The sequence below is a fragment of the Falco punctatus genome, assembly GCF_963210335.1.
Source record: "Falco punctatus genome assembly, chromosome: 4".
NCBI classification, from domain to species: Eukaryota; Metazoa; Chordata; class Aves; order Falconiformes; family Falconidae; genus Falco; species Falco punctatus.
In genome coordinates this window covers 65,287,479-65,314,232 of record NC_137583.1, presented here as the reverse complement: position 1 = coordinate 65,314,232, position 26,754 = coordinate 65,287,479, and the positions used below count along the sequence as shown (strand labels likewise).

General features: G+C 39.8%; 2 protein-coding genes across 8 annotated transcripts in view; both read left to right on the top strand.

The window, feature by feature from the left end:
* Nucleotides 1-3,429, top strand: part of CCNY (cyclin Y) — a 141,692-nt gene extending 138,263 nt beyond the window's left edge. For all 6 annotated transcript variants that reach the window (XM_080384343.1, XM_080384348.1, XM_080384344.1 and 3 more), the window contains one exon: nucleotides 380-3,429. In XM_080384343.1, the coding sequence (XP_080240469.1) occupies nucleotides 380-496 (117 nt within the window). In that variant the 3' untranslated portion in view covers nucleotides 497-3,429. The remainder of the gene's footprint in view (nucleotides 1-379) is intronic.
* Nucleotides 380-26,279, top strand: GJD4 (gap junction protein delta 4). Of its 2 annotated transcripts, XM_080384340.1 has the most exons (3): nucleotides 380-438; nucleotides 17,998-18,133; nucleotides 21,227-26,279. In XM_080384340.1, exons 2-3 carry the CDS (start codon nucleotides 18,070-18,072, stop codon nucleotides 22,405-22,407), a joined length of 1,245 nt encoding a protein of 414 aa, XP_080240466.1. In that variant the 5' UTR covers nucleotides 380-438; nucleotides 17,998-18,069; the 3' UTR covers nucleotides 22,408-26,279. The 2 variants fall into 2 exon arrangements, with proteins under 2 accessions (XP_080240466.1, XP_080240465.1); XM_080384339.1 differs by lacking the exon at nucleotides 380-438 and having other exon boundaries at nucleotides 18,059-18,133; nucleotides 18,227-26,279.
* The last annotated feature ends 475 nt before the right edge of the window (nucleotides 26,280-26,754 follow it).

Genomic DNA, 26,754 nt, shown 5'->3' with positions numbered 1-26,754 from the left:
TTTCTATAGTTGTTTTTCTGAGTTTTCCATGATTTTTCACCAATGAAGTGCTATATATGAGTTACCATATAGCAGTGGGTAACCATCATCAGCTACCTCGATGAGATTTGTGATGGTTAGCCTGTAAAGAAAAAGCTTGGAATATGCTCACTGAGTCCTTCAAAAGCAGCTGTGACGAACAGTGCAGTGCCAGTGTGTTTCTTTCTTTTAGATTAATGAAATGAGAAAGACGATTTGGGAAGAAGCTCTCTGTGTGTTTCGCCTAATGAAGTGATTTTTTTTTAGTTCTACCTATATGTAGAAATCTGCATTTAGTTTCATTTCCCCTGTATAGCTGTGGTCAATGCTATTGAGGTTTTTTCATTCTTTTGTCTTACAGGCCATTTCCCGCCTGTGTGAAGATAAATATAAGGACTTCAGGAAAGCTGCAAAGAAACGGTCAGTCAGTGCTGACAATCTAACTGTGGTTAGATGGTCCCCTGCTATTATCTCCTAACAGAGGAGACTGGAATATTCCTACGGACGTACTGTTTCATCCATCCATTTTTTTGGGGGGGGTGGGCGGGGGAATAAAGAAAAAAGACTTTTGATTTTTTTATTTTTAGATCTGTCAAGCTGCCTTTACAGTGCCTCCCCATTGTGTAGCACACGAGTAAAATACCTAGTGGAAGGAGAAATGGAGAAATCGCTGTTTGGGAGAGAAGATGGGCAACAATTTTTTTTTCTCACTTTTGCTAACAGCTTTACCCTTTTTATGAGGAAACAGCAAATCAGGTGCTTGGAAGAAACAAAAAAATGAAGTAGAGGCAGAAAAATATTTAAGAACTCTGTGCCATTTTCCAGCGTGCTGTACTCATGAAGAGAAATGGCAGCATGGAAGCAAACCATGTAGTCAGATAACTGCACTAGAGGAATGAAGTTGTGAGAGTTCCATCTTAAAGGTTTTTCTTAGTATCTTTTTTATTTTTTGTTGTTCTTTGCATTCCTCATTGCTGCTTCCCAGGTTAAATTCTTCCCCTTGCACAGCAGGAAATACAAAGTCTGTATTTACAGTAGCACAAGCCCCTAGATAAATAGTGTTGGGTTTTTTCACTGCACTTTTCTCTGTAAGCTGTCTTACTAGCATTATTCTTCGTAATTATTATGCATATGTTATTTCTTGTATGCCTTTTATTGTATTTCAAAAGAGAGAACTTGACCATAGTGCTGAACCAAAAGTATGTACAGGGATCAGAAGATCTTCATAATTTCATGATGTGTTTTATTTATAGTATACTTGGGTGCGTGTGCCTTCCTGAGTTCTTGGAATCATTTATTTTTCCTTAATATAAAGATACAGTTATTAAAGTGTTCAGATGATGATGATAAGACTTGGGCCAAATCTCTGAAATTTGCAACAGATCTTGTGATTCTTTTTGCAGATTTTCATAGCATTAGAAGTTTAGCAGAATTCATTTTGTGGGACTTGTTTGTTGGGTTTTTGTTTTTTTTTCTTCGTATGGCCTGACTAGTTCATTCCTTCACCTCCAGGTCCATTGTTGCAAGCAATATTCTCAATTTTTATATGTTTACTTTAAATCAAAGTGAGTCTGTTTGTATAAAATAAAAAATAATAAAAAAAATTGTTCCAGTGAGAAGGCCTGTAGAAGAGCAGAATGGAAATCTTAACAAGGTATTTGTCACAAGTAGAATCAATTTTGAAGCTAAAATACAAACCCTTGTGTTTTTCAGCATAGGTGCTTATAGAAACTAAAAGTAACTGAACTGTGAACATGATTTTCAACTCTGATTATTAAGCTCTTCTGTGGTTGTTACTAGTTCCCTCTTACTGTGGCTGTTGCCCCCTTGGAATTTGTAAGAACCTTTTATAGCAAATAACTTGTCAGTATAAGCATATGTGCTTTATAACGCCCCAGGGTGATTTCTCCACTCCCACCCCCACTCCCTTTTTTTTTTTTTTCTTTTTTTTTCACAGATTAGGAAAATATAGCGGAAAACTCTCAGTTCCCTGAAATATTTTCTTTGCAACTATCATTGACATGAATGGCAACAGACGTCCCTGATTTATGCACTACTGTGGTAAACCATAAAGATTTCGTATTTGTTTTATTAAGCCCTATGGGCTTGTAGCAAACCCAGGGGCCCAGAGATACACACTTGATTTCCAGTGCAATGCTAATTGGATGCCTCCAGGTGGAGAGGCACTGACAGGATTGAAGTAGTAATACCAAACAGTTTTCTGTTAACTTTCTAATGTGATTTCTGTGGTTTGAGACATGAAGGCTTTGTCCATAAATTCTACTGATGTCTTTGGGCCTTTAAAATAATCTTATTCTCATCACTTCTTGTTGTGCCAATGCATCAGAACTGTGAGTATCCAAGTCCATTTTTCCCTTGAACATGGAATGTAAGGAAAGTGTTTATAACAATACAAATGCAAATTACAGCATTTGAAACCTCTTTACAGATAGTATCAAAAGAAACATTTTCAGAGCATTTGAAATTCATCCTTTATAAGCGTAAATTTAGGCTTTAAAATATGTAAAATATTTTGATTTATCAACACTTTGCTAAACTATTTTCCATTTAACTTGATATCAGGAATATTGGTTTTATCCATTTCTGGGTGATAGAGATATGAACTTTGGATTATGTAAAGATCTCAATGCATCTACTATAATTTTTGTGAAGTTTATTAAACTACTTTAAAGATTGTATAGTCTATTTATTGTATGTATGTACATACAGCTGATACTTTAAAAAGTGGATTCCATAAAACCTGGCTCAGTCTTGTTTAGACTATTGAATATCGTTTTAGCCTTGTGCACTGGACTCTACCTCTGTATAGGATAATTTTCCATATTCTTAATTAGTACTGATTCTGTGATTAACTTGGTTATGTTTCTTGCACTAAGAATTAAAAAAAAAATCTGCTGTAAGTGTGGATTTTTTCTTTAGTTTGAGTTTTGAGGTATGAATCCTCTACAATTAGATGGACATTTCTTTCCCTCATGTGGTTATAAAATGATTCTTTGCTTTTTCTTCTGGTTTGTTCCATGGTTGCCAAAAGATACAGTACCTGTCAGTAAATCGTAATTGAGTGTCTTTTGTTTGCAAGTTATTCTATACCATGTAATTAAAAATGAATTATTATTTAGGATTATGTTGTGTTTAGTGCAGTTTTTTAAGCATTACTGTATGGAAAATGCCATTGCAAGGTTAGAGACTCACCCGAGGTGTGAGAAGGGAGAAGAACCAAATAGTGTTTTAATTAACACCACAAATACATTGTGTTTTTCACTTCAGAACCTGAAACTAAGTTTGCTGTAAATGTTTTCTGTTTTGAGGTTTTCTTTACTGCTTTGGTCACCACCGGCTCAGAAATGAAAAGGTGTAGGAGATGTAATAAACCTGTCCCTTCAAGCCTCATTGTCTTAATGAATTATTTGCATATGTTGAGCCAGCGGGCCATTCATTTGGTCATTTATGCATTGGTAGTTGGATGAATATTATCTTGTAAGGGTTTCTATTCATGCATCCCTCTGCAGCCCAGACATGTTTGCCTAATTCCTGTTTCCATTTGCAGACTTGTTTGTGTTTCATTTTTTGTCAGTGATACGTGTCATTTTGACAGACACTGTTCTTTGGGACTGAGAACGCTGGAGTCACGTGATCAAGTGCAAAAAGAATTAAAAAGTCAAATTACCTTTTCCACCTTCCACAAACCCTATCAGTCTTTCAAATGATACATTTTTTTTCTGTTGCTAAAAACATAAAAAATTCTGTCCCATAGGAGGGTAATGGTATCCTTTTCAGGAATTGTCTGTATTATTTATCTTTCCTTACCTGTTTTTGAGAGAGAGATTGGCATATATGGCTTAGTTTCCCTTAGCTTATTTAGCTCAGTTTATCAGGTAAACTAAAACCATGATGGAAGAACTGTTTACGTTTATGGAGTCTTAGCTCAGACTTCATTTTTCAACACCTTTTTCTCTACTTCCTAGCTTTCCTAATGCCAGAAACCTTAGATATAACCTAAAGATTAGAACTAGCAAAAACTTCATCCGGAAAGGGTGATGGTGTATTGGTGGCAGATGACAGTGACATCTGGAAGTGTTGGCTATATATAAAAATAACAGTATGTGGGAGGGGATAGAGGAACTGAAGGGCAGAACCAGAAAAAAGCCAAAACCTTAACAGCTGAAGCAAAACGTTATTTACAGTCATCCTTTGTGGTAATGAACATTGCATTTTCCAATGACACGTTTAAACTACTAACTGAAGTGCTACACATCCACTTGCAGACTCCTGTTACTCTCCTTATGAAGACTTCTACGTGGTCTTCGTAAGGAATTCACTCAGCCTAGCTTTTAGCACTTTCCTCACTTTTGTTTGCAATACATTTCTGGAATCAGAATATATGTATATTTATATATATAATTATATATTTTTTTTTACTTGAGTTGACAGTTGTTGATAACGTCTGCCTACCTCTGCAGTGGAGTGCCCACTTCATGTCTCTAACAGGTTGTGAGAAAACAAATATAAACACCAACGTACCTGCATGAATATGAGCTAGATGTATACAGAGTTGTTAGTATTGCACTTTGGGTGTCAATACTAAATTTGTGCAATACTAACAAAGTGCAATAAGTGTCTTTCTGCTGTTTCTGTTTTTTCTCTTCAACTGAACTACATCTTGGGGAAACCTTGAGTTTGAATTGCGTAAACTAAAGGTAATGACAGAAGGTAAGCAGTGACAACTGTTAGGAGAAAATGCTTTAAAAACGGAAACAAGATTTAGAAGAAAAGCTGCTGATCCTACACTAACCAAAAGTGATAGCAGAAATAGATTATGATGCTTAAAATGATTGTTTCACAGTGTGTATGAACTTGCTTTTCTGGGTCTTCTTATGAGAATCCATGAAAAGTGACTGGTGATTCCCAGAACCACAGCTTGAAAATGACTGCACACCTTAGCCAAGAAGACATGCGTGAGTTTACTTCTGTTGCCTGGGCTGGCTCATCAGGCTCTTCCCATTAAAGAAGGAGCAACAGCATGGCAGATTGAGGAAAGGCAGGTGACAGAGCAGTACAAATAGACCGTGTTGTGTTCCTTCTAAAATGGCTGGTCTGATGCAATTTGATGTGAAAAGAGAGAGCTGCTTTTTCATGCACTCTACACCACGTGTAATGTGCTTCAGTTTTATCAGCGGAGACTTTCAACTGTTATAGCTGGAGATACTCTTCAGTAGCGATATGCTGAGCAAGCTGCTTGGTGTGGTGATAGTTGACAGTTTACCTACCTTTTCCATGAGTTGTCCAGAATCTCTGCAGAGTTTCTAAAGCTCGCGCAAAACACTGGACAGTATTTTTTGTGAAGCTGTTGATGGTCTCTACAGATTGACAGCCACAAATGACAACAAAATGTCAAAAATTGTGTTCGTGAAATACAATTCACAATATACTTACGTAATTTAGTTTCAAACCTTTTTTCTTTGCATCTCTGACACTTAGACTGGGGTGCTGTGGTAACTAATGCAGTAAAACTATGAAGCTCGAAAATCTTTGGAACTAGCACTGCTGCCCCCTTTGAATTCACTGGCAGTGAAGTACATCCTCAAAAGGCAGATGAAGGCTGACGTGTCACACGAGGGCTTTACTAACCAGGCGTTAGGACACCTCCTTCACCTAAGAGATTCTGCAGCACACTTAAGTATAGAGCTAATTCTTCTCTTATCTGTATGTTTTCTTGCTTCACTGCCTCTGGGTTTTCATGCCCTTTTATCTTAGACATTAGTACAAATTATTCTCCATGGAAACCGTATCTTGGGAACTGGCAGCTGTGATACACTTACTGCCTTATATTGAAACAATACAGATCATCCTGTGACCGCATACTTCTCTTCGTGTATTTCAGGCAAGCTAAGCATTCTGTGGAAAAAATGGAGATGCCAAAGAGATGGGGATTGGTGTGCTAGAAGGATTATGAGGCAGAATTAGGTGTGCATAGTTTTAAAATAAACCGGGAAATAAAGACAAGCAAATGTATTTGTATCTTCTGTGGTGTTGATACCAAAAAGCACTGATGATGCTTTAGCGTGATGATGTTAAATTTCTTTGGCAAGGAGTTTGAGGGATAATTGTTTCCCTTCAATGGGACTGGATATGCAGGTTGTATTGCCATAAATCCTAGGAGGAGGAAGACCGGGTTGCGTGGAGCAAAGTGGCACAGAAGCAACACGTAAAATACATAAACCAAATAATCTTGAATATCATGCATCAGAATTGCAGGCTCAGCAGTGTTTGGAAAGCATTGGTGGTCACCTTACATAATTTCATCCTGTTCCTTTTGTGGCCTTAAGTAAAAGGTCATCTTGTACATGCAAAAAGCATGGCAGACTTTATCAAGTACTAGAATGTAATCAATAATATTTGGAGGTAGACTTTTGGAGGTAGACTTTACAGAAAAAAAAGTAGAAAAGCTGCTGGGGGTAATTTGGCAGTGCTGTGGGGCTTCATCAGTATGAACAGTGTGCAGAAAGAGTGGTAAAGAGAGTCTCATGCTTGTGACACCTCCCAGTACACGTTAGTGACACTTGTGAAATCACAGGTTGGAAGGGTGAGAAAAGTTGCAGACCACCCCCCACCCCTGGAAAAAAGAGCAAATCCAAGTCCATTGCTGCAGTTTCCGTAATTCTGCATTAGCCCTAGCTGAGCTGTGAACAGAGATGGAAAATTATCTTCCAACTTCTTTATCTAGTCACTCTGCACAAAATGGTGTAAATATCCAGATAGCCTCCAGCATTTGTAACATTAAGTATTTCACTCACGTATTACTGCCAACAAGTATCCGCCTTACATTTTACCATAGGAATGACACCACGGTTGGAATGTGTACTTTTACAGTGCTTTATAGGGCACCAGTTCTAAGTCTGTCCTCTAAGAAACTAGAGGAATGGTTCTTGTAACCTGGGAAAACAGTGGGGTAAATCTTGGAATTTTTTCATGCTGTCAGGTAAAGTGATTTTCCAGATCTGCTTGGATTTAAGGCTTGGAATCAACGATTTCTTCAGCTGAACAGAAATAAATACTACAAAGCATAAAGTGGAAGAATTTACTTCATCTACAGAAATTATGGTCATGTCACCCTGACACTGAGCTTAGTGATCAAAGGACTGGCCTGATTCTTCTGCTTTCCCATTTAATAACAAATCTACTTCTGAATCTCAGTAAAAACATCTTCAGTGTATCTGACCTGTGAGAAACCTAGACCATTAAATCATTGCTTTTCTGTTGTGGCCTGGCATTATGGTACCTCAGAAACACTCTTCTTGTTCTGCTCTGTTTTGCTGGAATGTGGCAGAACAAAGTTGTTCTGCTCTGTAAAGCATGCAGATAGCCAAACCATGCGTTAGCTGGATCTGTGTGCTTAGATATCTGATTCACAGCTGTGACATTTCCCCTTTAACTTCTCTAAAAGTGTTTTCTTTTAGAAAAAGAAAGGAGGGCAATATATCAGTTGTGAATTGTCTCTGAAACACATAGATTGCAAACCAGCATCTAATTTTTCCTTTTCAGATTCTCTTTTATAATTTCAGACTCAAGCTGTGAATGTTCCTGGATGGTTTCAGGATGTGAGTGAGTGCGCAACCATTTATTTTTGGTATTAATTGCATTAGATAAGGAATTTTCTATGGCAGTTGCTAATAGAAAAAGCAATTATTTTAAATGTCATTTGAACCTGTTGTTTGCCCCCCTGAGGAACGCATCTGTCTGGATTCTTCGACTTACTAAGAATAGGTGAATCCGATGATACAAGATGGCAGGTTTTGGCACTGTCCCCTTAGTATTGTAACATGAACAATGAACTTGTTACAAATCAACAATATAAACGGGAAGCTTCAGAGGACTGGGGGGAAAGGGAACAGAAGAAAACTGGGGCTTCTATTTCTTCAGCAGGCTTTAATACCTGTCTCCCTCAGCTTTTCTTCCTTATAAAGTGTCCTTAAAATAGTTTCAGCACCTATTGCTGAATGTACTGTATTCTCCTGATTGGGTTTGAACAGAAATCCCCAACCTCATCAGCCCATTTTAGGACTTGAGGTATGCTCCCAGGGAAGTCAGGCTGAAATACAATCTAAAGTGGGAATACGGGGTAGAGGGTCTCTTGGGGCGGTGGAAAGCACCTGCAGGCTGAGCACCAGCACCCGGGCCAGGGAAGCAGGAGAGGAGGGCAGGCCACCCCACAGGCTGCTCACCCTTGGCCCTGCAGCTGAAATCCTGAGCTGGCACCCAGCTCCCTCTCCTGGGGACTGAAAACAGCTAATTCCACAGGTCCACGCAGGTCTGTGGTTACGGACGCGGTGCCTCTCAGTGAAACGGGGTCTGTATAATCGGGCAGCCCCAGCGCATCTCCAATCTGACACATATTTACAGCTGTTTCTCTCTGCTTGGGTCTGCAGAGATCCCCTGTGCACACCGGGCCACCAGGCGCCGTGGGCTGTGCTGGGGCCACAGTACCCTACGAGCTGGCCGGAGCTCCTGGCCTTTTTGAGCAGACCCAGTCTGGTCTGCTCCCTGCTCCAGTAGCTGATATTTGCGTTAGCAGCAGTGCTGCTCTGTGATCTCATATAGATCGTTGGTAATGCTGAATTTGGAGGTTAATCAGGAATTTTGAAATCTTGCTTTTGCATTTCAGAGCAGAGCAAGATTGTTAGCCGGTGGGTTTTCTTTGGTTTTTCATCTGCATGTACATCAGCAGTGTGTATAGCGTTTGTGCATTACATCAGTGAAAGTCCAGGGATGATGGAAGTCTTGTCGAGTACGATTGTGTGAGAGCCACCTGCCCCAAGAGCCGAGGGAGAGCTGAACTGAAACACCCAGCTCAGGGGAGCTGACACCTCTGAACCTGGGGGGTGGCCGTGTCATTGCTGAAGGCAGGAAGAATAAGAAGGGCACGTGCCTTGGAAAAGTACTGTTGCCTACTTCTGAGCATCGCAGTCTGGGACAGAAATTCCTGTAGGTCAGAAACTGGTGTCTAGGGGTTTCAGCCACAAACAACTAAACGAAGCTTTAGTCAATATGTGAGTAACCATAATATTAAACAGTAAGTGACAAACTTGAAGTCCTCCGGACTGTCTTCAGTGTGGAGAAACAACAGCATTACTGGGGTGGTGGGTGGTGAGGGAATGCAGTTCAAACACATCCTAAAGGGACTCATGCTGATTTTCAAATATTTAAGATGTTAAAACCTTCCAACGTTCTTTATTTTTTCAGATAAATTAATCTGATCATTGAAGGAAAGATTGTCTAGACATACATAAACATGCTGTAACTTCATTTGTCACGTACAGAAGAGAATACAGGTATATTCAGGAACGCGGGTATTTGGTAATTTATAGGATTCATTTCAGAAATGAAAATATCAGGGGCTTAAATACTTTAAACAACTGTTTTTGAGATGTTGCCTAAGACTTTTTGGATGCCCTAAATATTTTTTTTTCTCCTGAAGGGAAATGAAGGCAGCAAAAAGAGAAAACAGCAAAATGTAACAAACTGGGGGGGTGGGAGGGGAAAGATAGGGAAACTGAAATGGTACCAGCAGTTGGGAGGTACGATGCAGTTCACAAAGGCATATATCAATAAGTATCTGTGGCCAGTTAAAAGAACTAATGCAATTTTTAGATGTGTCAGGAACACAGTAATTGGTAGCAATTTTGTAGATTAGGTTGAAATGGGAAACTATCTGTCATAATGCAGAAGAGGCAGAAAGATTGAGCTAATAGTCCTGTTCTGTCTTTGCGTGCTCTTGCCTTGCCGCAGTAATGAAATTTCATTTCTGTTATTGGTATTAAAAGATCCTTCAGTGAAAGCTGTTTGATATCTTGGGGGTGGGCAAAATCACTTTACCCAGGTGAACTGAAAGGTTTTGCTGAGGCAAAACTGAGTTGGTTGGAGACATTTCTGAGGTCTGGGAGGAAACTACCTTTGGAACAAAGCTATAGAAGAGTAAGTCTAGAGATGCAAAGTCATTTAGTCTGCATTTGTCGTTGGCACAGCTAATGGAAAGATTGAAGTGCTCTGCAAGTGGTGGGTAAATAAATGGAGCACAATCAGTAATCCCTGCTGTTTCATGGAAAATAGGCTGTCAAACTATCATTTAAAAACAGAACGCATTATTAATAGGGATGGTAGAGAACAAATTCTTATACGCTTATGGGTAAGGCTACTGATATATTCTGTTGAATCACATTTGAAGTATTTGTTATGTTTTTTCTTACATGTTATAGCCTAGACTGTGTCTCCAGAAGCTGTTACGTTTCTTGGCCTCCTCCAGCAGCATGAACCATGTAGCACTTGAGGAATCATGCGCTTTTCCACCCAATTCTCCAGTAATCAGCTAGTGGACATCTACAGCAGTGCATTCCCAAGAGCTTTGATTGTAAAAGCTTTGATAGCTAAAAACAAAATAGCTGCTACCAATAAAAATAGCTGCTACCAGCACGAAGCCAACAATTATGTGCATCAGCACTAAAGCCAACAATTATATGTATCAGCACTGTTGGCCCGCAGCTCCATGGCAGACTGAACACAGGAACGGGACAGGCTGTGTTTCAGCTCCCCTTGCCTAAACAGGACCTGAAGCAGGACCTAAATTGGCCTCCTCCATTTATGCCCTGGTTTACTTTCCTGGAAGAATCTTACAATGTTTGAAGGTGAACGTACCGTGTGAGATTTCCCTGCCCCTGGGACCACACTGGGAGCTGACCCCAGGGAGGCAGGCAGTGCCACTGGGCTCCCAGCTACAGCCTGCCTTGGGGAGGGGGTCCTGCGAGGAGATCCACTCTTGGTGATCCTTGTCTGTTTTCTTTCACTCTATGAAACATCAGAATAAATCCTTCAGGATCCAGGCTACCTTTTTGGGGTTATGGTAAACATTTGCAATAGCATAAGCGAGAGTCGGGTATCGAACTCCTATACATTTTATTGAGGACTGGCAATCTAGCGGAAGCTTATGGTGCTTTTCTCTTTAGAAGAAGTAGTCCTGGTTGATACAATATATTAAGTATGAATACCATTTCAGTTTAACAAGGGAATTCCTTGTGTACTTCCCAGTGTATTTCGAGTACATTAATGATGATTATTGTTAAAAATGCTCTTTGGGAGAAAACAAAACAGAAACAATGGGAACTGCAGACAACCAGCAAGGTAGGTCTGTATTGTAAAGCAAAGGGGGAGGTGCGGGGGGAGGGGAATTCAAATCCTGAAATTATAATTTGGGGTTTTTTTCCCAATGTTGTGGAGCTTAGCCTAGCTACAGTTTGCTTTAAGTACTTTTTACAAGGCCACATTAAACTTAAATAAACAGACTATTAGCAGGTCACAGATTAAGGTCAAATCTTATAAAATCAAGATGACCTTTAAAAACTTATTTATGTATTGTCCTATAAATGATATCCTATGGCTAGATGTACATACATAAGTTGTACATCCTGATATTGATGCAAGAAATCTACTAATTTTTTTCCCTAGTAAGTTGCGAGTAGCAGCTCTGAGAAATATTAGATTTTTCCTTCATTGTTCTTTAAACACAGCTGAGGATCAAAGTCTCTCATTGTGAAATAGTATGACAAAAGTACACATTCTTTTTAGACAGAAATACTCTTTTGGATAAGGATTTTATTATGCGCAGGGTACAGCTGATTGGGGGATTTAAAGTCATCTTTTCAAGATGTAGATGAGATTTAAAAGAATGTACCTTTTGACTTCTGCATGAGAATAAATTTAACTTAAAAATGACATTTCTTCACATGCAAGAAGAAATCCAGAGTCTGTACTGCCTGCAGTGATTCCTGAGGTTTAACACGTATATGAAATAGAGTGGGGGAAAAAAAAAATCACATTTCTCTTTTCAGCTCCTCTCTTTCATTTCTGTGTTAGTTTAGCCTTTTCTCCATGGTGCCAAGTGCTTGGTTTGCATGACCACGTAGTTAACAATTCATCTGTCCACGGTGAAAAAGAAAGCAGTGTCAGTGTTCAGTAACAGAGACAACAGTATAGGTTTTGTTTCTTAAAATGATCAGCCACAAAATACAAGAAGGTGTAAAGACCTCATGTTTTAATTCCAAAGTGGCTGCCTGTATATTAAATCTGAGATGAAAGATTTATTTACTGGTATCATGAACCGACACAATAACTCCTTTTGTTGTGCATGTTGAAAACAGGGATCTATTTGCTCTCCACAAACCTAGCAATGTTTGTAGCCATAGCATGTAAATACTAAATTTAAAGCAGTCAGCCAAAGATATTCTTGCCATCCTCTGATTGTTATGGAATCTATTTCCCAGTTACTTAAGGCATTTTTTTCTTATTTAAACAATTTTCATTATATCAGCACACCATGCTTTGTGCCTGCCTGACCATTGCTAGGTCCGGACCTGCTGAGCCAAGAACTCAGCCTTTCATTATTGTCAGGTGTTGGGCACTAATAAAACATGCAGTCATCAGTTTCATCGTAAAATACAGGATCTCAATACTTTCCAAACCTTCAGATTTGTATTTGTGCTGTGCAAAAAGGTAAGTGTAAAACTCTGTGTCAAATGTTAAGTGAAAAATTTTTAAAAAAGCTGGAACCTCTCTTATACTACATTCATTTTTTTAGTTATAGCAGAGCAAATTTCAGTAATAATGGCATGGACTCATGTAGCTACCTATTTCAGTGGGTGTAAATCAGATACTAATAACGTGCTTTTGAAAATCCCATGGACTCACTCGGTACTTTTACTGCTTAGTAAAATTAAATACTTTTGAAGGGCCCTGAGCTCCTGAATGAGCATATACTTCCCATTACTTAATCTCCCTTCAGATCAGTCTTGAAATGTTTATAAAGTTCTTGGTTGAATAGCTTTGAGGTTGCTGAACCAAAGTGCGAAGGAGAGCTGCTTTTTCCACTTGTTGTCATCTTAGAGGGAGGATCCCTTTAGAAAGATGACCTTGCTGAAGCTTAAAATATTTATAGTAAGGGAATCTGTTTGAGGCGAAGTAAGAGAATAGTCTAAATCCTTAAAAGCATGCAGTAAACCAGTCTTTTTTTTAGATTTACTAAATTAGCAGAGGAAAAGGGAGACAACAAGACATATGCCAGGCACTATAGGAACCAGGCTTAAGTATTGGGGACAGCCAAGCTGGTGTGGAAGTTCAAGTCCAATCAATATGAGCAGTTAAAAGTGAGTGGAACAACACTGTTCTGAATGTCCTTCTGGACTGTTTCACACATTCAGGTATAGGCATTTATATATATTTGAGCATGTGTGTGTGTACCTCCTTCCTGGGAGTGGAAGGTAGACAGAAACAGCAGTGGACGAGGGACATGTTCTTTGAAACTTCCCTAAAAGACCTTCTGAACTATGCCACTTCTGGGGACCGGTGGCTGTGAGGCTGAGCAGTGGCACACTGTTTAAGCTCCCCATTGAACAGTTCATGATGGAAAACATTCACCACTCCCCTGCCTCAGGGTGTGTAGGCTCCTCAGCCCTAATTCTGGAGCTGTAATTTTCTTGCTTTCTCCTTGCCTCTATAGCTACAATAGCTGCTTTGGGGAGAGGCCACTTTTGAACATATTCCGCCTGCAACGATACCCGAGTGGCAGACAGACAGAGGTCCCAGGGAATGCAAAGTGCGCAAGTGCTGTGTGTGCCTGCAATAAAGCAAGGGCTTTCCACTCTGTGCTGGCTCCTTCACTCTGTGTACGCCATAGTAGGCTTTTACATGCACTGTGGGATTACTTTGAAGATTGTCTGACATGTTTATGTGCATGCATATGCACTATGTTTGTCTTGGAAAGAACATTTGTTCCGGGCAGCTTTTCCTACTGCATTTTTCCTGTTGTCCTTCATGGCTAACTTGTTTCCCTTCTCTCATCCTTCTGCTGTATTTCACAAATTTTAAAAATAAGGCCATCAAGATTAACTGCCTTTTGATGTTTACTGTCCCTTCTGAATATATTGTTTTTCCCCTGAATTTACAGATCGCCTTCTGAAGACTTGGATTTACTGCAAGATTGGTCACTAATATGTCACTTTTACTAAGTAGAAAAGTTTTAAACAGATTTTAAAGTTAGACTTTAAAATATTAGCTATGCATTTGTGTTTTTTCTTTCTTAAATAATAACCTGCCAAAGAACCTGGACTGAAATGCCAGATCCCCTTCTATATTAGGGAAGCTGCTGTGCTGACCCATTTTGCCTTAACATTAAGTAAATTGGTAGAGGGAAGTTGCTTTATTGTCGGGTGCTGTGTAGGATGCAATCTCCTGTAGTAACTCCCACTTCACTGCACGTAGATGTCATTAGTGTAGGTGTTGCTGGGTAAGACAGATGTGGTTGGGTTTTGCTGTACCAAATGAATGCCTCTAGTTTCTGGAGGCTATGGACGTGTGCTGTAGACTGTGGCACCCTTCAGGTGACTGATTTGGTCCTGGATTGGGAAGCCCCGAAGTGGCCTGAAGCTAACTGTACCTTACCTCTGGATGTCATTCTGAGCCAAGGTCTAGGTGAAGTGTGCTGGGCATTGTGCCAAGCAGCCTGCATCTTAGCCTAGGGACGTGACACAGGTCCACAGTGAGATGCAGTTCCAGCAATTCAGAAAGCTTCGGTGGGTCACGCACAGTGACAGAGTCACATCTGTGAATTTTTGCAGGATCAAGCCCTGGATCTGCGGTAAGGGGTTAGAAATGTGCACAGCAGTTGTGAATTTTAAAATAGATTTAATTGCATCTTCTTATGTTTCATTGTTGCACTCTGAAAGTTTTCCAGTGGCTTTTAGGACCCCTCCTAAAATCAGATGTGATGAGATACCACTGGATTTAAAAGTTTAGCTTAACTCAAAACCGTGTCAGTGTTTTCTGCCAGCCTCTCTTACTTAACTGGAATTCAGTGCAAGTTTACAGATTTGACAACTTTATAGCCTAGGAATACTTGTCTGTGAGATTCTAGCACTGGAAGTGTGTATGGAGGGATGGGGCTGTCCTCTGATGTGCAGGCGGTGCCGTGCTAACTGGTGGCACTGGAGCTGGAGTCCCTCTGCTACTATATCCGTGTCTGTGACATTGCTCTCCCTGTGTACTTACAGTCTTTACAGGCAAACAGGGAATACAGGGAACAGCTAAAGATAAATAATAAACAAGGAGAATTGTATGCTGAGTATCTCCAGGTACAATATGGAATACCTTCAGGTGGGAACCCTGGCCTGAAAGATAGTGCCAAGGCGTGAAGAAACTATGGTCTGTGTTTTGGCAGAGACCAAACGCTTTACGATGACCACCTCAGCCCATAGCCCAAAGCTGGACCGATGACAAGGACTTGCAGAGCAGAGCCAGCCCATGACCTACGTTTTTGTCCTTCTACAGACACATTGCTGCTTCAGAGGCAGTTTTTGTCACTGCAGTGCCCCTGAGGGCCACGTCCTGACATTAGCGATGTTTATGTTCCTGCCCTTCCTTTACCAGACTGCTCCAGGTCACAGGCAAAGGAGGCCTCCAGGTGCCATAAATCAAAGTTTGCTCTGAAGTGTCTTTGACTGCTGGACAGGCTGGGTCTCCTCCTAGTTTAAGGAAGAGGACAAACCACATCATGGAGAAGTGTTGGACTGAACTAAGGTACTAGCTGTCTGGAAAAGCTAAAGTAGAATTTAGACTTTCTCATATTGTTCCAGCCCTAAGTCAGGCTGCACAGTGACTCTGGAGGGTGATGCTGCTTGCTTTCTTTTAGAAGAAAATGGCCATCCTACCTCAGCACATCCATGCTGTGGGATCAGATGTTGTTGCCTGGTATAGTTCTGCAGGCAAGTTTGGGGGCTTAAATCCCTAGCTGCTGTTCTTTCACAAATGGCAGAGGTCTTGCAGCAACAACGAGCAAGGATATTTTAACTGGCAGTGTTGACAGAGACCATTTATAGCCTATTGTGTGGATGCAGCTGCTGAGCATTCATATCCTGCCACCGTCTTGGCATTCCTGACTCTATTTTTGACAAAGGAAGTTTAACCAGGAATTCCTTCATATATCAGCATAATTTATATCTTGTCCATTTGCATCTTTTCTCTGTTCCCTTCCTCCAGCTTTCCCTCCATCCCATCCCTCTCCTCACACACACATCCCAGGGGGGGAAGGGGTTGGAGGGGCAGGGCAAGAATCTAAATCTAAAATCTAAAACAAAATCATCATCACATACCATAAATAAAACTTGGTAAAAGAAGAAACGGTTGTTTGGCAAATACTTTATATAATTCTGAAACCAAGAAAACTCCTGTATTTACTACTGCAATTAAAAATCTCTTTTTGCCATTAATGGATAAAGAGTTTTTCATTGCCATCCTTTCAAACTCTGCTTTTAGGGTTTCCTTAGGATGGGGCTTGCTACAGAAAGGATGCTCAGTGTGTTCTGCCAAGGCATTGCATACTCTGTGAGCAGACAGCTGGGGAGAAAGTCTTTGTACAGTTACATTTTACTTTATTAAATTAGTTTTACCTTTTTTCCAGGTAACATGTGTTCAGTCACAAAGTTTAGTCTAGTCACACTGACTGTAGCTCGTGCAGTGTCAGCACGCAGCTCCCTGTCTGACCTGACTGACCTTGTTCCCCCAGGAACAAAGTTGTGGGTTGTGGCACATGAGCAGGGTTGCAGTGCCAAGCCTGTGCCTGGACTGCTGGCAGCCCTCAGGTGTCAGGTCGTCACGTAACTTTTCTCCTTTGCTAGATCACATGCACACTCATTTTTCAGCTGTTTTTCTGGTTACTGATACTATTTCCTGACTACGTGTTCACATAATGTTTGTCCCTGTCACAGCACAGACTAAAAAGGACAGAGTAATACCCTGTAAGTAGTTGAACAGTGGATGGAAAATGGTAGTAGGTTACTTTCTCAAAGGGAATTGGGTATGGTGGGCGTTAGGAAAGAAAAGTTTAGAGTCATCTTTACATCCATGCTTTTTTCCTGGGATACAACACAGTCACACAGTGTCTAGGACATGCTGTGCAATTGCACCCAGCAGTCAAGGAGCATTTACCTCATGGAGCATCCTGCTCCTAGGAGGCAGCTTGCTCCATCATTGCTGCAGCGGCTTGCTGGGGTTTCAGAATGCTGGGCAATCAGCCCTAGGATCCTTTGAGTGATGTCCAGAGTACCAAGCAGTTTAGGCAGGAAGAACTGATACAAATTAAAAGTAAGTGACTTTGGCATCTTGGAAACCAGCCCCACTATCCCCACGTTTTTTGGGTTTTGTTTTGTTTTGTTTTGTTTTGTTTTCTTTAAAGCTTCTCCTGTTTTTCATCATGCTTTCTGGGAGGCTTGGCCCCCTGCCTGGCTCAGCACACAGGAGAAAATTTGGTGTGGCTGTGATTGACAGGGCCATGATGTCCTGTCAGGGAGGCTGTGTTTTAGAAACAAAATTGCTTTGGGAAATTGCAATGGGATAGCTCCCAGTGAACTAAACTGAAAGTGCCTTTCAAACATAGGGGTGCTCATCCTTTTCTATCTTGTTTCCTTTTATTACCCATCTGCCATTATCGTGGGGAGACAAAGAGGTCTCTGTTATTTCCTGGTCTATCCTTTTCTTCCCTCTCTCCCCTCACCCTGTCTTTCACCACTGAAATATCTCAGCAATGCCAGGAGGCTGGTATGCCCCGGGAGGGTAAGAATAGTCTACAATGGCAGAGATCACTCCTGTTGTTGTTTGTCTACTTGAAGTTGTCTGGAACAGAGGATCCCCACAAGAGGTAGGAGCAATCAGATTTGAGAAGCTAGAGCTTTTGCAAGACAAACTGTTAAAGCCTTAAGGAGATTTGTTCCAACATCCAAAACTAAAGTCCTGTTGAAATCATCAAAATAATCCTACATCCATACATTGTTGTGGCCAGGTTTCTCATTTCCATGCTTGACCCTTAACAAAAATTCCTTCTCCCCCCACCCTCACCCCCCCTTTTTTTTCTTCCCTGTCTAGGTCTGATCTCCTTTGGAAATGCCAAACTCATTAGGACGTCAGGAGCTGGAAGTGTTCTGAGCCAGTTCAAACATGGAGCGCTGGGACTCACTGGGATTTTTGATTGTCACGCTGAACTATAATGTGACTATTGTTGGTAAGTGCTTTAAAACAGCTCTCTTCTTTCTTTTGCTGCTCCATATCCTAAAGCCACCCAAGTGTCCTACTGATAATCAACTTTAATTTCTAGCTATGCCTCTGTGATCCTTACAATAAGAAGTTGTTTTCTAGATAAGTGGCATGAATGGTTAATTATTGCTTTTCTTGTTAAACAGTTTCCTACACCTTCTCTGATATATGTTTTCTGAACTTCATGTAAAATATTCTGGCAAGGTTTTCAAATTTGTTTTTTCTCAGTGCCTGAGCTTCCATTCAGCTCTAATGGCTGTCGTAGGGGTCCTGTTGAAAACACACAGAAGTAGTGCTTTATTTATACCACATTAAGTGAATGGTAGAATGCATGCAATAGCTTTAGTGATGAATTTAAAAGTTTGAGGAAGGGGGGAAAAAGCCCTCTCTTTTATATGAAGAAGTTTGTGGTTTATTCTCATTGAAGTTAATTACCATTGCTTTTCATTCTCTGTTATTAACAAGCAAAGTTTACATGCATTTAAAGACAAACAGACGAAATACAATAAGACGCTGTTCCTTTTTCGTGGGCTACTTTGAGCAAAGTGTGAGTCAGAGGAAAACTTCCAAGGGCCTTTCAAATCCCCTTTACCTCCAGTTTGCTGGAGGACAGTTTACTGTAGCTGGTGCTGCACATCACAGGGACTATCCAACTAAGCTGCAGGGGGGTCAGTGAAGGGGCTTGTTCTACTATGTTTAATCAAGATTGAGTCATTGGGGAAGGTGATGCGTGGAGGGGTTATCTTTAAAATGTATGTCATACTAAACTACTTCCTAAGGAGCCATTGATTTTTCTTAAGCAGCACTCCCCATTGTACATGTTCTAATTAAAAATTGATAGTGAAATAGCATGTAGTATTTTGAGCTTAATTAACTAATGTGGTTGAAACACTTTGAGGTCCTCACAGGGGAAAAAATGCTACCTAAGGATGAAACATCACTTGCTAAAGATGACTGACTCTGTACAGCTGCTGCTTTCTTTTGACCCACACTGTGTCAAAAAGACACTAACAGTACAGCCTGTCACCCGAGATGCAGGAAGCTGAAAACAAAGCAAAACTACTGCTAAAGTTCGGGTGACTGAAGATAAAATGCAAAAGCCTCTGTTTATTTATGGTTAGATAATATATTCTTTTGTCAGGAGCAGCAGGTTTGTCTGATGATCTCTCATATACCTTATGTCTCCTTAACCTTTTTTCCATGCTGAAGTTTTTCCACTTCAGAGTGCAGTTTTACTGTTGTAGCCCACAGTCAGTCTACTAGCCACAAATGGTTTATGTGGGGCATTCAAACTGCATGTTCAGTACAATAATAGGTATCACTCAATGTTGTAGTAATATTTGAATTTTTAACTCACACCAACTCCAGGGAAACAGTTTTATGGGAAATAGAAAAGAATGTTTTTCAAGACAATACCTGTAAATAATCATGTCTTTTTAAAAACTCAAGCATGTTTTTTTTTCTATAAAACCCTTTAGAATGTGCTGTTTCCCAGACTACATTTAAAACCCTGTGTGTATGTGAGATCACAATCACTATTAATGATGAGGTTTTCAGTGCATTTCTCAGCCAGTAACTCCATGTAACATGCTTCTTTTTAGTCACTGAGTCTTGCTGTTTGTTTGTGGTTACAACTGGTTTCATAACCATTCCTGAAAGCACATAATTATTTTCTGGGTTTTTTGTGGGGTTTTGTGTTTTGGTTTTGTTTTTTTTTTTCCTTTTTGTTCCTAAGTGGGTTTTTTTTCTGTTTTCTTGGCATATTTTAAAAATATGTGAAATTAAAGTAGGGGATTATTAAATTAAATTATTACTTTTTCAAAAAACATATAGGGAACTAGTGACAGGACTCAAAAGGAAACTTGAGAAATTCACATGCTGAACTTAACTTCAGGTGTTGAATTTTTCCATGTGTTTGTACAGATATTTGTATGTCAATATTTTTCAATATAACAGTATATCTTTAGACTTTCCTGTCCTGCCCAGGAAAAGGATTTCTTTTTTATTTTCTTCTTTTTATTTTTTTTTAATAAATAATTTTGTCAGTAATACAAAAACAAAAACTTGTAATAAAATCCTACTCCATCTAAAAGTTTTCCAAGAAACTGTCAGGAACAATAGTCTCATTCAAAAGATATACATAAGGTACCAGTGCCTGATCTTTCACTGGTGTTGATGTAATAAAATAAGGATAAGGCCCGATCTTTCCAACCAAAGTGGATTAGAGCAAGCCCTACCTAAAGAAACCATGTGAAAGAATTCAGGGGAAGACTGAGTAAGAAGTGCATGAAAATGCCAAACTTCTAAAGCTTCACTTGGTGTTGGTATCAAGACAGAAGGGAGCTTTTGGTCTGAATAGAGAGAGAAGCTGTGCACCAAGGTGAAGAAAGATTGAAAGACATGATCAAGATGGGGCAACCAAAGAAGTAGCAGAGAGAAATGCCTGGGATACACATGTGCACACACAAATGTACATTTGTAGAACATTTTGCATGTTTCCTAGTAGCACCTCTCAACTAGCTCACTAGTGAATACTACTCCAGGCACAACAGAGAGATTTTCTTGGCTATAATAAACTTCACATACAATTTCATTGGCCAAGACCAAGAAGAAATGCTATGTCATGAAAAAATCTTTTGTACCTAGAACAGTTTCTTATTGTATTAGCTGATCTATAGTATTGAAAAATTGACAAAATTCTGGTACAGAGGTATGACATCAACAGAAAGGAAGAACTGTAAGTAAAATAGAGTTATTAATTTTGAATTCTTTATCAGATCTGGACATGTTCAGAGTGGTTTTGTTAGGCTGAGGTTTTAGTTGGCATGGCCCATTGTGTGCCAAACTCCTATGCTGTCAAGTCTAGATGGTTATGGAATGTGTCAGCTAACATATTTTCAGTCCCAGTCAAAACAAAGCCAAAGACGAGCTTTTAGAGGGGAGATTAATTACAGAGGCTATTTCTTCAAATGCCTTGTATATAGAAAATGCATCACTACAGTGCCTACCTTCCTTTCTTTCTCAGTGCTGACCCTTTTTCTCACCTTTTCCTCTCTTCTAGGAAAGATCTGGCTAATGTTAATAATTCTGCTGCGAATGGCAGTGGTAGTGTTAGCAGGCTACCCACTCTACCAAGATGAGCAGGAGCGCTTCATCTGCAACACCCTGCAACCAGGATGCTCCAACGTTTGCTATGACTTGTTCTCTCCTGTATCTCACTTTAGATTCTGGCTCATTCAGACTGTGTCCATCCTGCTACCTTATGCTGCGTTCAGCATTTATGTTTTGCACAAGGTAGCTATGTACATTGTAAGAATGCACTGTTTGGTACATGGATGCAAAGGGAATAAGGGTTTATCAAGCCCCAAAGAGCTGAAGGAGCTCTGTAGAAGTACCCTTGTCAGTAGATTAGATTGTGGTGCAGACAACCTAAGTGTCCTTAATTTTTCTGGGGCGTATACTATTCATCTCTTTATTAGGACGCTACTTGAGGCTGCCTTTGCAGCTGTGCAGTATTTTCTTTTTGGATTTTTTGTTCCTGAGCGCTTTTCCTGCTACCACTCACCTTGTACAAGCACAGTTGATTGTTACATCTCCCGGCCCACTGAGAAATCCATCATGATGATTTTCATCTGGGGAGTCAGCAGTCTATCCTTTCTGCTTAGCCTAGCTGATCTTGTCTGTGCTCTCCGGAGAAGGACAGAAAGAAACCAAAAGAACAAGCTGCTGGCAAACCTCCATGTAGAGAATGAATGCATTTTAAATCTTCCCCCTGTACAGCATGGTAGTTCTTCACCTCAAAATCAAGACCGTCCAGTATCAAATAGCAGCCAGACCAGTGATGGCTCCTGCTCACTTCTCTCTGAGGAGGAAGGAGAGGTGGCTGTTCTTCACCCTGAAGTGGTCTCTCAGCAAACTGCCAGCACTAACCTCAACAGCAATAGCAACAAGCCCTGTATAGCAGGAGATCTTGCTGCTAAGCAAGATAGCACTGAAGAACCTTCCTGTACTGGTGACCATCAAGGAGCTACATGCGGGCAAGTCAGACCCAGTCTTCAGCAAGACTTCATTAAAGATACTGCCCTGAGACCTCAGATCAAGTCTCACCTTAGAGGTTCTTCCTCTGTAGTTCAGAGCAAGCTTTTAGGATACTACCCTTCAGCTGAGCTAAAAACCCTTGATGCACAATCAAATTATAGCAGTACTAGTTGCTTGAGGTCAAAAAAGTCAGAATGGGTATAGAGCCCTGAGTGAACACTACCCTATGACCCTGGCAGAACAAATCATTTCATCACTGAGGAGGTTTCATGTAGTTCCAGCTGGATCCCTCAGTTGTGGTTATACTGCAAGGACACTCTACTATGCTGTGTTCCCCCATGGACAAGGAAGTGCAAACCATGGATAAGAGTTTGAAAGATATTATATATTATGTTTTTCTGAGTGCAAGTGACTTAAAAAAGCTGTGGACTGTCGCTGAGGTGACTGACCTGGTTTTCCAGGAGTATGTGTGAACATTTGTTTACCCTAACCTAGTTTTATTCAGAGGGTCGCAAGAACTGCTATTTGTAGATACTGCTTACCTACGTAGCACCTACAATGCTGTTTAGACACAGCACAGATCTAGTCTTGCTCTTAGTCTGCCATGTAGCAAGTTTCTGTAATGACTTAATGTCTGGCTCTTCTGTGCAGAACATCAAGGGACAACAGCTTTCGCATTCTTCCTTTTCTCTCCTACGGGTGCAGAAGTCTTTAAGACAGTTTGGCTCATAACATCTGTGTATCATTTCTCACATATGCAAGGTAAAGACTACTACTTAATCATCTCTCATCTTCTGCATCCCCTCAGAAATTATGTAGCTTAATAGATGGATGCAATAGAACTGCTCTTTGTGTCGGGAAGCAGAATTTACTTCTGCCACCAAAGTACTTTGGGATCCTGAGGTATGCTACAGAGGTTTTTAATTACTACCATCTAAGTAAAGTGTTCCTCTCTATTAGCTGTGTTTGTTTCTTTTATCATACATGCTTGTTGTATGATTTGTCATTTCCAGGGTAGGAAATTAAATTTTAAACTTATCACAGGCAGAAAAAAACATTAAATATTTAAACCTCTCATCCTCCAAAGCCTCTTTAACGGGGCCTGGGCTGATTACACATACCATGACAAAACATTGCAACAATGAAACCTTTCATGATTCATTGCGTCTTCTCAGCTGTGAGAAGGAATGCAAGGAACAAATGTGGATTCAGTCTATCGCATACATCCCCCAGCGTGAGATATAAATAGGGTAGGATAAATAATAAATGTGTTATGGCTGGATACAGTTTGCTTTTTTGTGCCTCTAGTTAGGCATCTTATAATGACTGAGTAGTCTCATTCCAAATCAGAAAGATCCTGTTTGTGTTTGAAATGGGAAGTGAAATTAATTAACTTCTTTATTCTATTTGCAGTTTCTTCTTGTGAGATTGTGGCCTTTGGTTTGTGTCCCTCAGCTGCAAACTTTGCTGCTTTTAGGACTTGTGGACCCTTTGACTCATAATTCAGGGTCAGTGTAATAAACACTTAATGTGTTTATAAAAACTGTATATTAAAAGAACAGGATTTGTATAGGCTTTTCACTGGGGAGTGAATAGAAACTTCTGGCATCAACAGCCTGCTCCTAAGGGAATGTCTCTGAGTCTCTTCTAACAATTATATCCAAGTCACATTCATTAATTACAAACACATGGTTTTACAAACTGGGTGGATCTACTAGGAGGGGAAGATGAAAGGAAGATGTGCAAATGTGTCTGAACTGTTCTGGGTTTCCACAGTGATCATTGGTAGGGGCATCCACAGTGGGGAGGAGAAAATGGAAAAGAAGATCTGTTTGAAAGAACAAAAAGGATCACCTCTAATTTGTCCTTATATTCAATATCACTGAATGTTAAGGTACTGTGAAGATATCTAGATGTCCTAGAAAGAGTGAGTGAAAGAAGTAATAGACGTGGAGCAAGGAAGCAGCATGATTTTCTGCTGTTTAAGCAAAGATTTAATCTTTTAAATTTGTGAATTGGTTTTGTAAGTCCTTCTAGAACATATTTCATACTCAGGAAAATGTTACAATGTTATGTTTGCCAGTGCATCTTTCTATCTTTTCTTAACCCATCTACTTCAGAAAAGCATCTTGGAAGAAGGGTTGAAAACACAATACTCCTAATACTGCCCTCAGGGAGCTTTGTCATGCCTTCAGACAAGTCTGCCATAGCTTCAGGTACCACTTGCACTCTGAGGTGGGTTTATGGAATGATACATAGGATACATATACTGCTCATCTAGTGTCGTGTGGTACTGAACATGAGACTATACAGAAAGGAATTGAGCTCCCTGGCAACAAGAGTTGGAACTGAGTAGGAAATCTGTGATAAAATAGCTTTCACATGGGAAATAAAATTTCTGTTGGAAAATTATAAATTGCCTAAAAAAATGTTTTTTCTTAGTATCTTCAACTACATCATAGGACTTCTTTTGCTAAACAGGTATCTGTTGGGCTGCTGGTGACCTGGAATTTCCATGCTTTCCATGCAGCAAAATCAAGTATCACTGGGAGTTTCTGCAGTATCAGCATGATTTAAAGAAAAAAAAAAATCCATTTTTTTACCCCTAAATAAGACAGATTTTTAAAAAAACTTTCTTCGAAACATAATTTTTCGATTTCTTTATTTTAGCTTGAAATATGAGGGTTTTTAATACCAAAATACAAACCAAAGCCCAAGTTTCAATCAGTTATAAACACTTTATTCTCTTTCCTCACAGTCTAGGTTGGGTCACTTTGATTTACTCTCATCAGCATAATGGAAAGCCGTGACTCTCTCTTCTTCTCTGAAATACACTGTAGACAGGTGTCTAGGGAATGCATAATTTCCAATTAGCAGCAGTTGTTCTCCATGCATCTCTCAATTCAGACCAGAATAAGTATTAATCTGAAGTTAACAATGTAGAGAGATCATCAGTGTATTCTTTCAAGTTATTAAAATTATCTGCCCTTATGTGATACATCGTTATTGCAGTGACTGTCTTTCTAAAAGGGATCATTAAAAAGGATATTAATTGCACATTATTTTATTTTAATGTCATGATTACAATGGAAAGCAGATAAATTATTACTGCTTGTAGTATTTTAGGATAATAAAGAAATGCATCTCCAAAAATAGGGAAGCAGAGCAATTGAAAAGGCTGCTTTTTATCTTCTGTCTTTTGTACTACTTTTAATAGCCTGATGTTCAACTGATAAAGACATAATTTTACAACGTAATGCTCTTACATTGTAATTGAGTTGCTAAAATGTTCTGCAAATTAGATGGTCTCTGTTCAAAGTCATAGCATGAATTCTTGGCTTGTGATGCACAGCAATGATTGTTCTGAAATATGAGTTCACCAAGGCAGAAATCTGATCGGAAAGTATGAACTGTATCTCTACAATTAAAATTATCCATCATACATATAGCTAGATTATAATCACAGTCTACTTCACTAGCTTTTGCCTTCTCCCACTTTCCCTTCTGTTTTCTTCCATTGGGTTGGACAGGCAGGATGTCCCAGGCCATCTCCATGACTATAATTTAATTATGGGTACACATACAGTGATAACTCCAAGGACTCTTTTATGATCCTGTGCTATTCACAACACGGAAATGCCAGGAGATGGAGAGCTGTCTCTAATTCAGGTTCTGCAGCTAACACTGTAGGCTGAGTAGTGGATTAGCTTTGAAAAGCTTTCACTGATGAACAATTTACTGCGCAAAGACGATGACAGATTCTGAGCTATTTTTTAGAAACTTAAATTTATATACGATGCCCTCAAGAAAGATGGAGGTTTTGAGGTCAGCAATTAGGAGCAAGTCCTTTCACTTCTGGCTTTCCTATGTGTTTAACATTTTTTTTTGCCTGTGAGACTTCAGGCACCACACACCAGAGTGTGTTTGAGCATTTTCTTTCACTCGACATGTTACTTTCGGCAAAGAACTAACAATAATGAAAAGAGGCAGAATATTTTATATGGAATGCAAATGAAGTTTTGCATTTTCCTTTGTGATTTCCTGCTTTTTCCTCGTACTGAAGATAGACCTTTTTTCCCCCCTTTTTTTGGTAAGAAAATCAGGATAAAATGCTTTTAGAGCCCCACCAGGCTTGTTAAGCAATGCCTTCCTTGTCCTGACGAATTAGACAGCCATTTAGACACCCACTCCTGCTCATTTCTCTAGAAGTCAGTGTAAATGATTCTTGCTTCTGACAAACCATACACAGTGCAATAAGCTCCTTTTTTTCTGGTACTTGTGTTTCCCTAAAGCTCTGTGCTTTCCTTGAAGGTCTAGTGGAGATATTCAAAGGTAAGCAGATGGACAACATGTATACATCGGCTAAGAAATGCAAGCTTTTTTCTGCCTCAACAAGCTTCTTTCTAAAGCTTGCTTTTTTTTTTTTTTTTTTTTTTTAAACATGAACATGGAATATCTAATGTGATGGACAGATAGATACCTGTTTGTACAGGTTCACCAGAGACTTAAACGTCCATTTTGGTGCACAGTCTGGAATCTTTGAATGACTGG